At 40.9% G+C, this 15,538-nt stretch overlaps 1 protein-coding gene across 2 annotated transcripts; it reads right to left on the bottom strand.

The window, feature by feature from the left end:
- Window positions 1-740: 740 nt before the first annotated feature.
- On the bottom strand, window positions 741-11,202 carry LOC112283338 (uncharacterized). 2 transcript variants are annotated; one of them, XM_024521916.3, is made up of 7 exons: window positions 11,043-11,202; window positions 5,777-9,447; window positions 5,493-5,585; window positions 5,001-5,155; window positions 3,923-4,513; window positions 1,234-3,747; window positions 741-1,064 (listed from the first exon to the last, which is right to left on the bottom strand). In XM_024521916.3, the coding sequence occupies exons 2-6, from the start codon at window positions 9,437-9,439 to the stop codon at window positions 1,356-1,358; spliced, it is 6,894 nt and encodes a 2,297-aa protein (XP_024377684.1). In that variant the 5' UTR covers window positions 9,440-9,447; window positions 11,043-11,202; the 3' UTR covers window positions 741-1,064; window positions 1,234-1,355. The 2 variants fall into 2 exon arrangements, with proteins under 2 accessions (XP_024377684.1, XP_024377685.1); XM_024521917.3 differs by lacking the exon at window positions 11,043-11,202 and adding an exon at window positions 10,749-11,016.
- Between the last annotated feature and the right edge of the window lie 4,336 nt (window positions 11,203-15,538).

Below are 15,538 nucleotides of genomic sequence, written 5' to 3' on the forward strand. Positions count from 1 at the left end.
AGTTGCTTTTCTACTGGGACTCCGTTCTTTTGGTCTTCCCGCTCGTTTTCCTTTGATTTGGCAATTGGCTTTCGACTGTACATTATGGAGCTCATTCTCGTTAACTTTCTTCATGTTTATTACGACTTTAGGGAAGGATTTTCCTGTAATGCTTCATGTACAGCAGAATTATACTAAATTTTAGGGTTTTTCTAAAACGACTTTTTGCCGTACTCGTGGGATTATTTGTTCTGTGTGTATTTAGTAAGATCTTTCATTTTCGATCAGATGTTTTGTTTTCTATTATTACTGGAAAATAAGAAATTAATATATACATTTATATATATATGAAAGAATATATAATATATATATATACATATGAAAGAATCTGCAAGAGGTTGAATTTCAAGTAGCGCCAAATTAGTTTACTTTCAGAAATTCACATAACGGATCTGGAAAAGCTTGAACGGTTTTCCTTTCACGTTGCTGTACCACACAAGAGAGAAGAATCCGCTGGCTCATTTTTCAACAGGGGAGGAAACATTTGCGACTTAGTGAAAATGTGCAGCACATTGCTTGCAGACTGTGACACCGCAAATCTGGTTGAATACTCTGCCGTTCACCAGAGTTACACACATGCCTAATTCAACAAACAAATCGAACTTCCAGCAATTATGACCTAAAAGTGTACATACTAGAAGCAGAGCAAACCCACTGGATATATATATATATATATATATATATATATGGAGACGTTAAAATTTAAAAAAACTTGAGCATCGTCTTGCTTTGAAAAATTCTTAACCCCACATGATTGTTCCACGTCCAATGCTTGCGATTACCGGAGCAAGCTCATTCTTACAGCTAGCCAATTCAAGTAGCGAGGGGACTCGCACGTAACCCTATGGAGTTGGGAAGTCGCACAAGGGCCTTTCTAGGTTACCCTTACTGTTTTGATGCTGAGTATTCACTGAAAAACGCTATGAAGTATGCCGCTGGTGTCTCTTTTCACGTATCCGCGGTGTCACATAAGAATCAACTACCATCATAAATCCAGTGAAATGAATTTAATAGTTCGCATATTCCTGCAACAGGACTCCAACGTGTTGATTAGTTTACAGCCTGATCTCTACCACACCCTACGATTCCAAAAAACCAATTGTATTCAATACAAAAGATAGCAGTGGGATGTGACCTGTGAGACGAACTACCTCTTCCAAAATAACTCCGAGTATTCAAGCTATGACAACTTACATGGTTATGTCTGAAGCAAAATAATCGAAACGACCTGCTCCACACGCTTAGGACAGCAGCAGCAGCAGCAGCAGCTAGAATTTCAACTGGAGGATATACCCTCCAATCCGCCATAAGGAGCTTCACTCCACAAGAAACAACGGCTCGAACTTATCACAGAAAGCTAAGCCCATGCTGGCACGATAATTGGCGGAACCCAAATCAATAGCCGCATCATAAGTTTCATATGCCTGCAATATTTTATACATAACATTGGACACCAGCGGATTCAAAGGCAATTGTCGCAATAATCTGCTGATTTCCAAAAGTTGGTCTTTGAGGACTTGGGCCTGACTGCTGATGCAAGGCCCTGCAAAAATCAAGAGACCAAGCAGCCTACGATAGACCATTTTAAACGCATCCTGGTGGTTTGTCACACCACCGACCCACGGCATTTTCTCCTGCATACGCAGAGTCAACTCTGCACAAGATTTGACTTGTTCCAGGAACCTCTGTCTCCACGCTCCCACAAACGCCTCACAAGATTCTGGCCTGGAATGATGTATTCCTTGTAATAAATCAGAACCTCGAACCTCAGCAGATGAGGACAAAGAGTCGTAACCGACTAACAGCCGCAAATGGAGGCAACAAAGTTGTACGAACACAAGTTCCTCTTCATGGTGATTGTCAATTTCTTTGTCAAACAAACGTCTGACCAGATCAACTTCACTTACAAGAAGGGCATCTATATCCTCTGAACCCAATACCCACTCTGCCAACACACTCCAGTATACATGCCACGACCCGAAATGTGAGCTCAACCACTGAAAAGCCAGCTGCACCACCCGTTCTACCTGTGACGGAACTGCTGCATTGAAATGAGCATTTCCGTTGGTTCCAGATGAAAGAGCAAGGACGTCCAACAGAGACAATGCAAGACTCTGCCGCAAATCTGGGTCTTCATCTTCCAGGAGCTTCACACAGACACACCACACCTGTAATAGGCCTTTTCCGTACCACTCCGCAAACTCCAGTCTGTGCCCCCCCACTTTTGAAACTTTTGTCAAGAATAACGCCACGCTTGGAACTTGATCCAGCAAGCTGGAAGCCACAATTGCCTCTGCTGTAGCACGGCGAAAATTTGCAGATTCACTTGCTGCACTATGCTTATTCACTAGGCAAATCCATTCATCAACTGCTCGCCTAACAAGTTCAGGTGTCGATGATCCGTCTGCTACATGACAATCTTCATCACTTGTAAAGCGCAGATAGCTTAGCACCGAGCTCAAGCAAGCTCCCATACACCTCATGGCGACTTCCTTAGTTTTAGCGTGTTTCGATGTCTTGTAGATATGCAGCACCCTGTCCCATGTTACCAACGACGATGAATCCCAAGCAGTATTGCTATCCTCTGCTGGTGAATTCTTCTTAAACACTGACCTCCAAGCGTAAAGAACATGGAGAATGCGACGCACACAACCTGGGTGGGTCTCAATTCTTAATCGCTCCACGAGCAATGGCTGCAAGTAGTTACTAATCCAGCCGATCCTTTCAGTGATTGGTTGTGTTAAACAGAAAAAGAAACTTTTTAGAACCTTGAGGGTTTCTAAACGCACTTCATACATTCTATGTGAAAGCGCACTACTGAACATGAGCCCTAGATTCTTCACTGCCAACATGTCTGACGAACTGCTTCTATAGGAGTCGTTCAACTGCTCAGGCCCGTCACTGTGTGTAGCCTTTGCATCAATGCTCTGTAACAACAAGTTCGAGAGGATGGTCCCAAAATAGAGGTTCGACGCTCGCTCGCAGAGAAGAACCTGCATAGCCTCGTTCCAGCTTGCAATACCTTCAGTTTCATCCTCCAGGCACTCAGCGCAAAGATGTAGAAGATGCGCTTGCACGTTCCTTGTCAAGGTCTCCATGGATACCACGCCTTGAGCACAAGTCTTGGCAACACTTAACATTGCTTCTAACATACAAAAGAAGGCTCCTACTACCATGTGGCAAGGACAATGATGAATAGAACCGAGCCATAAGTGCTGTTCGACCTCGGTGAACAACTTTGTCACAATCATTTGGCGCATTTCAAGATCCGGAAGCGCAGAACAGTTTGAGGTCAAGAGAACAGTCATCTGCAACAGCACCCCATGCATTGCATTATAGGATAGCGCAATATTTGGTGTATTTCTTGCATTCGGTAAGCTCTTCGCAAGTTCCAACAAGACTGCAGGTAAGTCATCAGCCGAAACGAGAGGTGCCAGGGCTCGTGATGCTAGCACTCTGACATGGAAATTCTCAAGTGTTGCACATGAAGTCACATAAGGGCGGAACGCAGAAGGGCTGACCCAATCACCCACGCCTGTGCTTATAACCGAGGGCTTGAGCCGAGACAATATGATTAAGACAGGACCCAAGCTTGGATGAAGAGTACTTGTCATTCCATGGCCCTGATATCCACCATCACCATCTTGCTGTAGTTGCAAGGTCGCTGACCGAAGCTCTTGCAAAAGAAAGGGGTGTAAAGTTGGAAACCTGCACATATCAAATGAAGACGAAGACCGAGTCACGAACACTTCATTTCCTAAACAATTCAATATTACACGCAAGGAAGACAAAGACAGCCAAGGTCAATCTCTTTTGACAAGGCCCTTTACATGGAATAAAACAGTTGACCTGAGAAAATGCAGCAAGCACCCGAGCTTCTAACCTGTGAAAGAACTCAAAGCCTGTAATAGCTCGCCTCGCAGATTCACGTTTGTACACATTCAGAAATCCAATTGTACGATGCACAAGAGCTGCGAATGCAAGTGTTGCACTATTGCGAACTTCCCAATAAGGGCATGAGAAAGCTTGTATAGCAGTTATGAGGCCATCCGCACAGAATCCAGAAGTATCAGTAGCTAAGTTAGTGTCATGAAATGCGACTCGCATTGCGTTGAACGCATGGACGGTGGGCACCACACCTTCATCCCGCCGTTTCATCTTAGTTTGCAGCTCCAAATTATCAGCGGTGTTGTCAACAACAAGTACAAGATCCTCCCCACGAGAAATATGCTTATCGTTGCTTTCAGAACTTGCTTTGGTAGATGCGAATACGAACTTTTTACAGGTATCTATCAACCATTTCATGGCCATTGGAAGAAGCTTTTTAGGTGCACCATCAGGCTCAGCCAAAAAAAGCGCCAGGAATGCTGCAGGTATGCCAGCACTACGTCTCAATAGATTGTCTACTGTCTGTCCTTTAGACCCTGTTCTTTCAATCAACTGATGCATCCATGTTTCAGGCAATTTATTCAACCTGCATCCATTGCAATTCACTCGTGAAAAACAATTTCCAATGGAATGATTTCCAAAATCTATCACAGAAATGCTCCTCCTACAAATCCATTTCGCACTAAACTTGTTGCTTGTGCTATAAAAGATACAACAAATGAGACAAACTTGAAAAAATCCAAGAACTGTGCATTATGAGGAAGTTGATGATATTTCAACAGCTCCTCCACAAGAACAAACCCGACAAAAATCTGGCAAAACAAAAAATTTCAGACAAGAATATGCCTTAGAAATAAATTAAGAATAAATTCGTTAAATTTAGTAACATGTTTTTTGAAATCCTGCTATTTAAAAAACTACATAATATATCAAAGAAGAGCAGATAACCATTTGAGCTTGAGAATGTAAATGGAGTACTGCAAGTATTTAGAATTAGGACCATGCCTCTAATTTCATATATGTTAAAGCTATCTATTGCAACGTTTGAGTACAAAGATACACAAGAAGATGACCTGGGGTCAGGGGAGCGAAGAAGCCGATCACAAAGGGCAATGAATCCAGCTCGAGTTTTGTCGATAGCACCATTATGTTTCATGGCCAGAAGCACTTGCAAGAAATGTGCCCCCATTGCCTCCAGCTGTTCGGCGTTCAACAGCCCACTTGTATTCTACACCATCACCAGAAAAGAACCATATAATTAAAACCATATTAATAACATCACTACTTGGCATATGAAGACGCTGTCAATGTGTTCTAAAATTATCATGAACTTCGGGCACGGGCCCTCACAGCACAAGGCACTGCTGTTCCGCTCTATATTTGTAGAGATTGAGCCTTGAATTCGATAAAAGAAGGTCGAACTATTTTTATGACCACATTAGTCATAAATGTAGAGACAACCTATATAATGACGATCAATGTAGTTTATTAAAATCTATAACAAGACGATAAGAAAGAACTTAATATTTTTGAAATATCAATAGATGTTAGTATTATGTTCTTACCTCTGCAGCAACCAGCGATCTTGTCTTCTCTTCTTCAGAAAAGCATTCAGATAAAGGTACCTCTCTCGCAATAGTTCCCAAAAGAAGACTAACCTGCAGTACATTTTCAGAACTTCCACGATCATAAAAGGAACAACAAACAATTCTTCTAAGTACCTTCTCCTGGTGGAAAGGAATGCATTTAACTACAAGAGTCAGCGATGGAGGATTATTGAGAGCAATGTTCTAAAGTAGAAAAACAGATGCAGAGGTTTTAACCCAAAATATAAAGACAAAGATCAGACCTCTTTCATTGATAGCCAACAGCCAACCATGATCATCTGCTCAACTGGGGCGACCCCCTCTCCATCTTCAAAGCTCTCTTCGTCGATATTGGCATCAATCATGTCATCCAACATACCTGCTGAGGTATCTGAAGCCATGTCAGGTGGCAGATTAAGAGCACTAGCAGCAACCACCCACAGAGTCAAAGAGGTAACCCGCAAAAGCAGGCTGATGAGCTTATGCAGGGCGGCTCTAAGACGGTGAACACCCACTTGAACAGCAACTGAAGCCCATGGAAGCTCTTCCATTGTATACCGAAGTGTTAACAGTACCCCGTGCACAAAACTATGTGAACAGGCCTTCAGGAGGTCCCTGTCCCCCTCATTAATCCCCCATTCCAGCCAATCATTCAGAGACTCCACATACTCTGCTATTGCTACTCCTATTCTAGCAGGCCCTGCTTTCCCACATTCATTGCTCACAACTGTGGATGCCAGTACAGTATGAACATTAATACTCCAACCAAGGTCAAGTACATATTTGTGGAAAACGAGGCGGAGAACAAGAGCTCCTGCATCACTTTCTCGCACACGAGGGCTACTAACAAGGCCCTTGGCCCAGTGTAGAATGCGTTCGATTGAGGTAGTTGACTCCAAACCTGGCAGAGGAGTCGGGTAACGCACAAGAATTCTAAACGCACTTTCCCTCAGCTTGTCCCAGCTGTCTACGATTGCACCAACAACTACAAGAGTTGCCTCAGCCGATAAAAGCCCAGCTTGGTACGGCGAAAAGTCTGCAATAAGTGAGTTGGTTCCCGTCGGCTTTTCTTCAGGTGAGAAACTCCAAACCTCAATTATTGCGTTCAAAAGCTCCATTGCCATGTTCTTGCGCTCGTAAGGCGCAGAAGGATAGAGCGAAGAAAGTAGGTACTGGGTCAACAGCTGCATAAATTCTTGCATCTCAGCAATGCTAACCCCATCTTTCGAAACATGCTCATCTTCATTTCCGTTCAACTGCTTCTCTGCTGCTGCAACTCTTTTCTTTCTTTTTTCATCCCCATAACTGATTACAGAAGGCGAAGTCTTCACAAGCCGAGGTTCATTACTCAGTCGGTGATGCCGGTATGCTGCAGTTCGAACACGATTAAAGAACTTTTTCAACAAGCTGGTCCATCGCATTCGAAATGACGTAGAGGAACACCTCATATTCAAAGGTATTGAGAGCCTTAACATTTTCAATTCCAAAGCAGAGGGCATAGATGTCGTTTTTGGATTCAAGCAGATAAGTTCTGCTGCATCAACTCGTAAGCTATCATCGAGATGGGTTAACGCCTGCTCAAGCCATGAAACGGGGACCTGAACGATCTCATTTTGAACCCTCACGATAACAGTCTCACCAGATGATGAGTTTAGATCTTCATTAGTAATCCCAGTGACAGAACTTCCGGTGTCGAAATTTTGATCAATATCTCCGCCGATGAGAGCTAAAGAACGCGCCACCTTCAGCACTGATATCAAAGCTGCTATGCGCTGATGCATTGTTAGGTGAGAAGGCAAGCCAGGAGCACCCATCAACTCCTCCCAACTTAAATTGGACCTTTTTCCCCACTTGTCAGCTCCGTCTAATATGAATGCCAACATGGGAATTACACTGTCCGGATCAATACGCATAGCAACCGGTAGTGCGTAAGTATTAAGATTGGTCCTGAGCCGGGAATTTCCAGAGAGAAGAACTGTGAGAAGAGGGGGAATCCACAGCCGTCTAAAAGCTAGGCAGCCTTCATTAACTCCACCAAAGGAGCTCCAGCAATCCTCTTTCAGACGCTCAAGAAATGTTTTCAAAAATGAGCTCGCAGAACAGCACACGTCATCATCGGACTGCGCATGAAAAGTATCAAACAACAGGTTCGGGTTCATAGACAACAACTTTTCAGCACCTATCCGTACAGCTAAAGATGCCAAAGGCACATACTTGCCCTTTCTGTAACGTCCCTCTGCTAGCAGGTTTGACGCTATCTGTTTCACAAAATCTCCATGGCTTGCTTCAACATTATCGTTGTCGCCATTGTGTCCATGTTGTGCGAATATAAATTGGACATCCACAAGGAGGTCAAAAACAGCTTGGACCTGCTTCACGGTTTGAGTGAGAGGATCTTCCCAGTTATTCCACACAATTTGTAGAATTCGAGATAACATTGTTGATGGCAACGGTTCATACCCACTAATCATGACTTTGTGAACACTGGCCGCTTCACCTAGTCGATCAAGTGCTTCTTGGGTTAATTTTCCAGTCACAGAAGCACGCACTTGCTGTAAGCATATTTGGAGAGCTGTAATTGTATGAAACTTGAAATGACTGTCGACAGAACCCTCAGAGAACGTACAAAGAGCAGGCAATATCCCGTCATAGAGAATTGTCCACAACTTCCAGGCTGATTCTGTGCTGCAGCCAAGTTCGTTCATGGTAGTTGACTCACCACAACTGATACCCTCTCGAATTAGAAGAGGAGTGTTGAGAGCTACTCGAGGCAGGGCAGTTAAGAGTCCCCGCAACACACACAGCCTGCCAAATTCAGAGAATTTACTGACCTCAGCTGAGAGATTACTTCGACATTGATCCATAATGGCGGCTTCCATCATTCCGGACTGATTGGGTCCTTCACTAACACCATCCACAGTTGATATGACAGCAACACTATGAGCTGTAGAAGAAGCAAAGACCGATTTAGCTAGCATTAAAGCAACTTCGTCGTTGGTGTTCTTGAATTGAGCAGCGGCACAGAGTCCTACTCCTGCAGCCACCACGCAGTCTCGTGACAGCGCCGAAGTTTGAAGTACATCTATCAGTGTCCGAACTATTCTGCCATACACCACCACCCCAGACAACCTCGACCAAAACTGAATGGATCGTCCTTCAGTATTTACTGAACACTTATCATTTGAGACATCCAGATCTACTGGAATCTGATTAAGTTTCAGTGTTGATTCCTCTGAGACGTCCCTTGTATCCAAATCTTCATTTATAAACGTGTGAGGATAATGTTGCAGCACGTAATAAAGAGAACCAACTGCGTCCTGGCAATCCTCCATTGTGTTTGGTGGGGGCCGCCCTCCTTCATTGGAATATTCTAGCACCCATGATATATCATGGCAAGCCGACAACGTAAAAACATTTAAGCAAATCTCTAATACTCCTTTCAGTATACCCGGCTGTGGAAGTGTAGAGATAGATGATACGACTCCCACTATGGAAAACCTTCGGTGCTTTGTTCCGCCCTGACCATACTCCAAGCAACAGGCATTGAGTGCATCTGCTACTTTAACTTTCCAATCGTCAGATAGACGTGACAAGGGTGTTAACAAGCCGCGGTGAATAGGACGAGAATTGTCCAAAAATAGGAGCTCCACGTACAAAAGCAGAGCAGTTTGTGCGGAAGCGTGATCAGATTTGAGCACCGACAGCAATACATCAGAGAGAGCTTTGGTTGCCGCTATTTGTGCAAAGGTGGAAGGCAGTCGTCCAAAAGCCTGGAGCAGTTTAGCGAAATTCGTAAATGCTGCATCAGATTGCAAATCAGCTGATACAACTGAGTCTTGTAGCCTAGCGAGAGAACTAGCACGAAGAGAGATGGCTTGCTCGGTCCACCGTTTGCGCCGCTGACCGGCTTTCCATCGAACTGCCATCCTGCCACCTGCAAACAAAGAGGTTCGTTGTCATCAAAGAAGACATTACGCCAAGTTAGATAAGAGCATGAAAATCTGAAGGACAGCATGAAAGGGATATTAGGAAGCTTACGAATTCATAGACATGCACCATACACTTCTCAATTTTGACCAGAAGGCAAGAGTTTCTTTCAACGGCAAAAACAGAGAATGCTACTCGTCAAACTTCTTACGCTCTCTCTGAACGCTTAACATATTACTCGAAAACAACTTCGATTTCAGACCGGAAACCTGGAGAGTCTGAATATGGTACACCACCTTACGCAACTCGGGTCCTACAAATCCATGAAACTACGTGGAATTCGATACTTCCCGTACTTCAGAAATAGAAATAGGACGCACACTTGTCAGACGTCTTACAGACACTCGGAAGCTTTCTTCGAAAAGGAGAACGCCAGAGTTGAGAATACTGAAGATTGAAGTTCACACTAGCATTTTCTAATTCAATAATAATTTGGCCTTTTAATCTAAACTGTGTTGTTAAAGTTCAACCTGGCATACTCAAGAGGATGGTTCGAACCAAGTAGTCAAAATACCATCCCATAATAGAGACCGGAGCCCTTGTATTAAACCCTCAACCTTGAAGAGTGATGATCATCAAAGCACATTCTTCGACATAAAATATCAGTTAGAATTTTAACTGCATGCATGATGCACAACTCCATAAATAAATAAAACTAAATGTGAAACACAAGAAATAAATAAACAAACCAGCAATGCAGGTCCTTGCCACTGTGACTGCACATCGACCGTCTATACTAATTTGGTCGATAAAGACGAAGCACTTCACAACTAAAAACGCTGCTGCTGCTGGAAAAGATGCACCTAATATCTGATACTTTCACCTAACGATTGTGCAGTACTTGTGTGTGGCAGCTACCAAATCCACATTTCCAATTAACACTGACAACTACTGAAATCTGCGAAGAACTAATTCTTCCGACCAAATACGTGTCCCTATTAACCTAAAAAGAAGAATGATCAATATTCATATGGAATTGCCTCACTCGCGTTAATGTGGGGGGTGGGGGGGGATCAAAAAAATCGACAATCAAAGTCAACAATCCGAATGCAGAACATTACAAAATCCCGCATAAATTGTGTATGCTAAAACATCACAAATGACAACCAACAGAAAAAAAAAAAAAAAAAAAAAAAAAAAAAAAAAAAAACGAAAAAACGAAAAAACGAAAAAAACGAAAAAAACGAAAAAAAACGAAAAAACGAAAAAAGACAAAAATTCGTTCGAGCGACAAGGAGATGAACAAACCCGCAAAGAACTTAGGTAAACCTGCCTACATGAGCTCGACCGATCAAAACCCTTGCTGACCGTTTTGCCTCCTCTCGGAGAAGAAAACCAAATCACTAGAGGGAATTCTCAAAACGACAGCAATACGTCGCAACGGATCTTCCACCTACACTAGAATGAGAGAATGAATGGACGAACGTATAAACGAACGACCGCTGCGGAATCCATGCAAATAAGCGCGGCTACTTGGAAGAATCTCTGACAGCAATGACGAGACGGCAAAATAAAAGATCCGCTGGGGGGAGGAAGCAGGACCTGTCCGGAGGAGCTCCTGCAATGGCGACGACAGGGCACTCCTCACGCGAGGTGCAGGGCAAATGGATAAATCATAAACCCTTGGTACATTAAAACCCTAGCCCTAATTTTGTGTGCAGAGCTTCTAAGTTCCAATTCTGTTTCCAGTGGTGGGAGGTGTTCTCCTCGCAAGGAAAGCTGTGCGTAGCATGGGCACTCGCTCCATCTACTGGAAACCACGTTCTATCCATTGGGAACTACTTTCCCACTTCGAGTGAGTGTTTCTCATAAATTAAAAATATATATTTCTTGAAAAATTAATTCCTAATGATATTTTTATTTTGTGTACTAAATGTTAGCTTGATCAATTGTTTTTTTGATGGAATTGGTTTATTTATGGGACAATCCATTGAATACAGTCAAATAAAATAATTCTTTTAGAAATTGAATATGAATGTATATGATTATTTATTTATAAATTAAAAATATACTGTAGTGATAATGCAATGATACAGAAAGAAATACAAGGCGTGTTAGTAAATGTATGGACATTTAGAATATCAATGCATAATGTATAAGTTCAGCATTGTGCCTTTGAGGTTATTATAAAAGCTTATTTGGTGTTGTATCCACATGTGCATACACACCATCCAAATGAAATACTATTCTCATACAAATATATGTTGGATACTAAAGTTGATGTAAAAATTGTGTGATGGAAGTAAAAGATTTATTGCTCTTGTTCCTTATTATGTTAAATATATAAATAGAACTCAGTATCAATATAATGTGTGACTTTTGATGCCATTGTCATGGTTCCATTTTCAAAAAAAATCAAAAAAATCAAAAAATCAAAGTGACATACAACCACATTAATATTAATACAATTAACACTTAGATGGAGCTGTACACCTTTTGAAAGATATAATTTTTAAGTGGTAGAATTTTCATTTATTTGTTTTTTAAGTGATTCCAGATAGCTAAAAAGTATATTTTTGGACATGGATAAACATAAACTTGGTAAACATATAATAGAACAAGCCAAAAAGTTTGCAAAAACAAATTTAAGGTGGCATACGAACTTGTCTACATTGTACTCAAAAAAAAAAAAAAAAAAAAATCCAAAAAACCAAAAAATATATATATGGTGTCAAGTCCAAAAACACACATACACAAACATTTTTAAATTAATCATTGTAAGTTTTAGTATAAGTTGTATAATTTCTTTGTTGAATTGAAGTACTTACCATCCCCTCTCCCCAAACACACATACATACATATATCTATATATTGATTTTTTATTACGTTTCACTATACTTTTTGGGAGATATGGATAAGGCAATGGAATAAATGCAATTAGCTCACAAAGTTACAAGGATCTAACTTTTCCATTCCAAAAAGTTCCGAGGAGCTTTCTCCGCTTTCCAATGAGTTTTATTGGTGGTCATTTCTCTAAGCAATAGATATGATGTATAATGCCAAAATGGGAGTCAATCAAGTTGATTCCACTCTTGACAAAGTCTTTAACAAAGGTGAGGTGGAATTGGATTTGAACAAAGTTTTAAAGTCATAATTTGATTTATATATATATATATATATATATATTATGTGAGATTTTTTTTGATAAGTTTTGGATCTTCCCAATGATTCAAATTTTGAACTAAAAAAGAGGTCTAAAAACACTAATCAAATGAGATTGACTTTTTAGAGTATTTAATTTGTTAAACTTATAAGAAAAAACACCCACCAATTTTAAGTTTATTTCTCATTTTATGTAACGGAGGTAATGGATATGAAATTAGATTTTACAGTATAATATTGTAGTTCATGTCGTTTGCAAAGGAACAACTATTAAAAAACATATTTTGCATATTCAAGTTATAATCTTTTTAAGTAATATTCATTCCTTAAAATCAACCAACTGTGTATCAGCATCTATAGTTTGAAGTATCACATATTATATTTAAACAATTGTTTATTGATGTTGTTGAGAAATTATTTCTAACGGTGTCAGTGAAGAACTTTGATTAACTTGATGAGTCATCGTCACAATAATTGTAATCACATTGACTTTTCCAATGTCAAATCTTTATTACTCAAAAGGTGTACAAAGTTTGAATTGAATGATAATCTAGTAGCAAAAATATTTATTGATCCTTCACAAATATAAAGAATAACTATATCAAACAATTAACATTCAATATAAACGGAGATATTCAATACTGTCAAAGCACTTTCCATACTCAATTGTTTTCTTTTGTTTGTGTTTTTTGTTTGTTTTTTGCTTCCCTCCTCTTACTCCTTTAAAGGCAGCACCTACTTCCTTGACTAGTAGTTACCCACAAATGGATCTATAAATGTCTAAATGTGAAACCAACTTTACCAACAATTTTCTTCTTTTGATGTTCTCATGTCCATATCACATGCCTACCAATTTATTGCTCTGGTGTCAATGTTATCATTTTTTAGCTACTGGGGTGTACAATATTGAAACCTTTTACAAAACTAACATTTCTACTACTCCCTTTGAAAAAGTTTTCACAAGGTAGCTATGTTTAAATTCAAGATATAGAACATGTGTGTGTATGTACTTTATTATATCAGTATTTTGACTAATTACTTTTTTTAGTTTTGTCAAATTACTATTTATGAATAAAAAATATCATGTTATCTATATGAAATACCAATTATCCAAGGGTCTACATGAATATTTAATTTAAAAATTATCTTATTGTACCTCAAATAATAATAAGAATGATTTTAAAACATTGAAATGTACAATGTTCATTTAACTTTATCTCAAAATATTGTTATTTTGAGCACAATTTTTTATCTAATCATAAAACATGTATAGATATACATGCATGCATAAACTTAAAAACAATCTATTTTGTGCAATTTTAAGTACTCATTATCTATATAATTTCTTATTTCATGCACCATATAACATACTTTGGCAAAGCAATCTGAAGACTTATATTTTATAGATGTGTGCTACAACCAAGTCATCATTTACAAGATGATATTTGAGCACGATCCATTTTTATGTGTGCATATGTGTATGTGTTTCAAAATAAAAACATTTATAAAAAAAAATCATATAGAGAGACTACAATGGGTGAGGGCATTCACAAAAATTAGGTTCTAGGTTTCAATTTCAACATCGAAAAGAGGAATTTATTCCATTCTTCTTTTTTCTTACAGTTGTTTACTTTGTATGCTGCATGGTTTTCAACCCAAGCATTTTTACTTGGGCTCACCACCTTTTCAACAACCATGATAAGTAGGCATACCAAAGAAAGTCAAAAGAGCCAAAATTTATTGGATTTGGATGAACATATACTAAACATTCCTCCTCCATGGTGCAAGTAAGTCTATGGGTAGTTTCTCCCTTGACCCATGCACATGATGGGATTCCATTTACAAGTCCTTTATGGACCCAGTGACCCTGGCCACCCACTCACTCCAACACCTAAAGCCTAAAACCTATGCAAAAAATAACTGAGGTGTAAATTAACTAAGACCAAGTAAGCTGTTCTCAGGTGACGAGCGCTTCGTCGACAACCTCGTGTCAGCGTGTCAGCGTGTCAGAGTGTCAGCGCATCAGGTTCCAGATAGCAGTGTGTCGCCATGTGGAGGAGGTCGGTGATGGGGGACCGTTCCAGCTCGGCACTCCAGCTCACCCCTGCCGTTCCTAATGCGGAGATCCCGAGACCTGGTCATGGGAACCACAGAGAGGGGTCGGTGTATATCAGCACGGGTTCGTGTCGGGGGGTGACCTGTCGGCGATTTCTCGCCGGATTCACCGTGTGTGTGTCGGCTTCGGCCCTCTTGCGTTTTGTTTTTCTATACAAGGCGCGTTTGCTTTTCCATGGCATTGATGGCTGCAGCGTTGGGACCAACAACTGCTGTTGCCAGTAGTTCATTCCCTTAAGAGGGTACCTTGCCCAAGCTGTCAGTTCCAACTTGTGTCTAGCGATCGCAGCGCGCTTCAGTTGTCAAGAGCTGCTGGCCACCGCCTTCGCTTGTTTGCAGTTTTGTATTGAACCGAACCATTAGGGCTCTACCGATCTGGCTACTCCGATCTGAGCTGTTGTTAAGTAAGCGAGTCTGAGGATTAGAGGGGTGCAGAGAGGGGCCTGTGTTTGATTCGGTCGAGGCAGTTGATCGGCGAGGAAGCAGCTGGAGTTTGGTTTTCAGTGCAGGCGTTTCGTGATTGCTCAGCAAAATATATTTAGAGAAGAATAGTGTCGGGTTTTCTCGTGTTGTGTGTAGGTATATTGTTCAGTTTCGTGGGTGAGTTCTCGGAGGCGCTTGATAAGCAAGCGTCGTGGAAGGGTTCAAAGTATTGGGTTCGATCGATAACGTAGAACAAGTTACGTTTTTGCGTTTTTTGGAGGTTTTGTGGCGTTCTTTGGTTTGAGTGGCAATGGAGGGTTGTGGCAGTATGGGTTGTGGAGGTCCCAGCATGCCGTCGATGTTGGGGTGCAGCGCATGCTCGACTTCTTCTCACTCGA

The sequence above is a fragment of the Physcomitrium patens genome, chromosome 6 (assembly GCF_059467195.1).
Source record: "Physcomitrium patens ecotype Gransden chromosome 6, ASM5946719v1, whole genome shotgun sequence".
NCBI lineage: Eukaryota > Viridiplantae > Streptophyta > Bryopsida > Funariales > Funariaceae > Physcomitrium > Physcomitrium patens.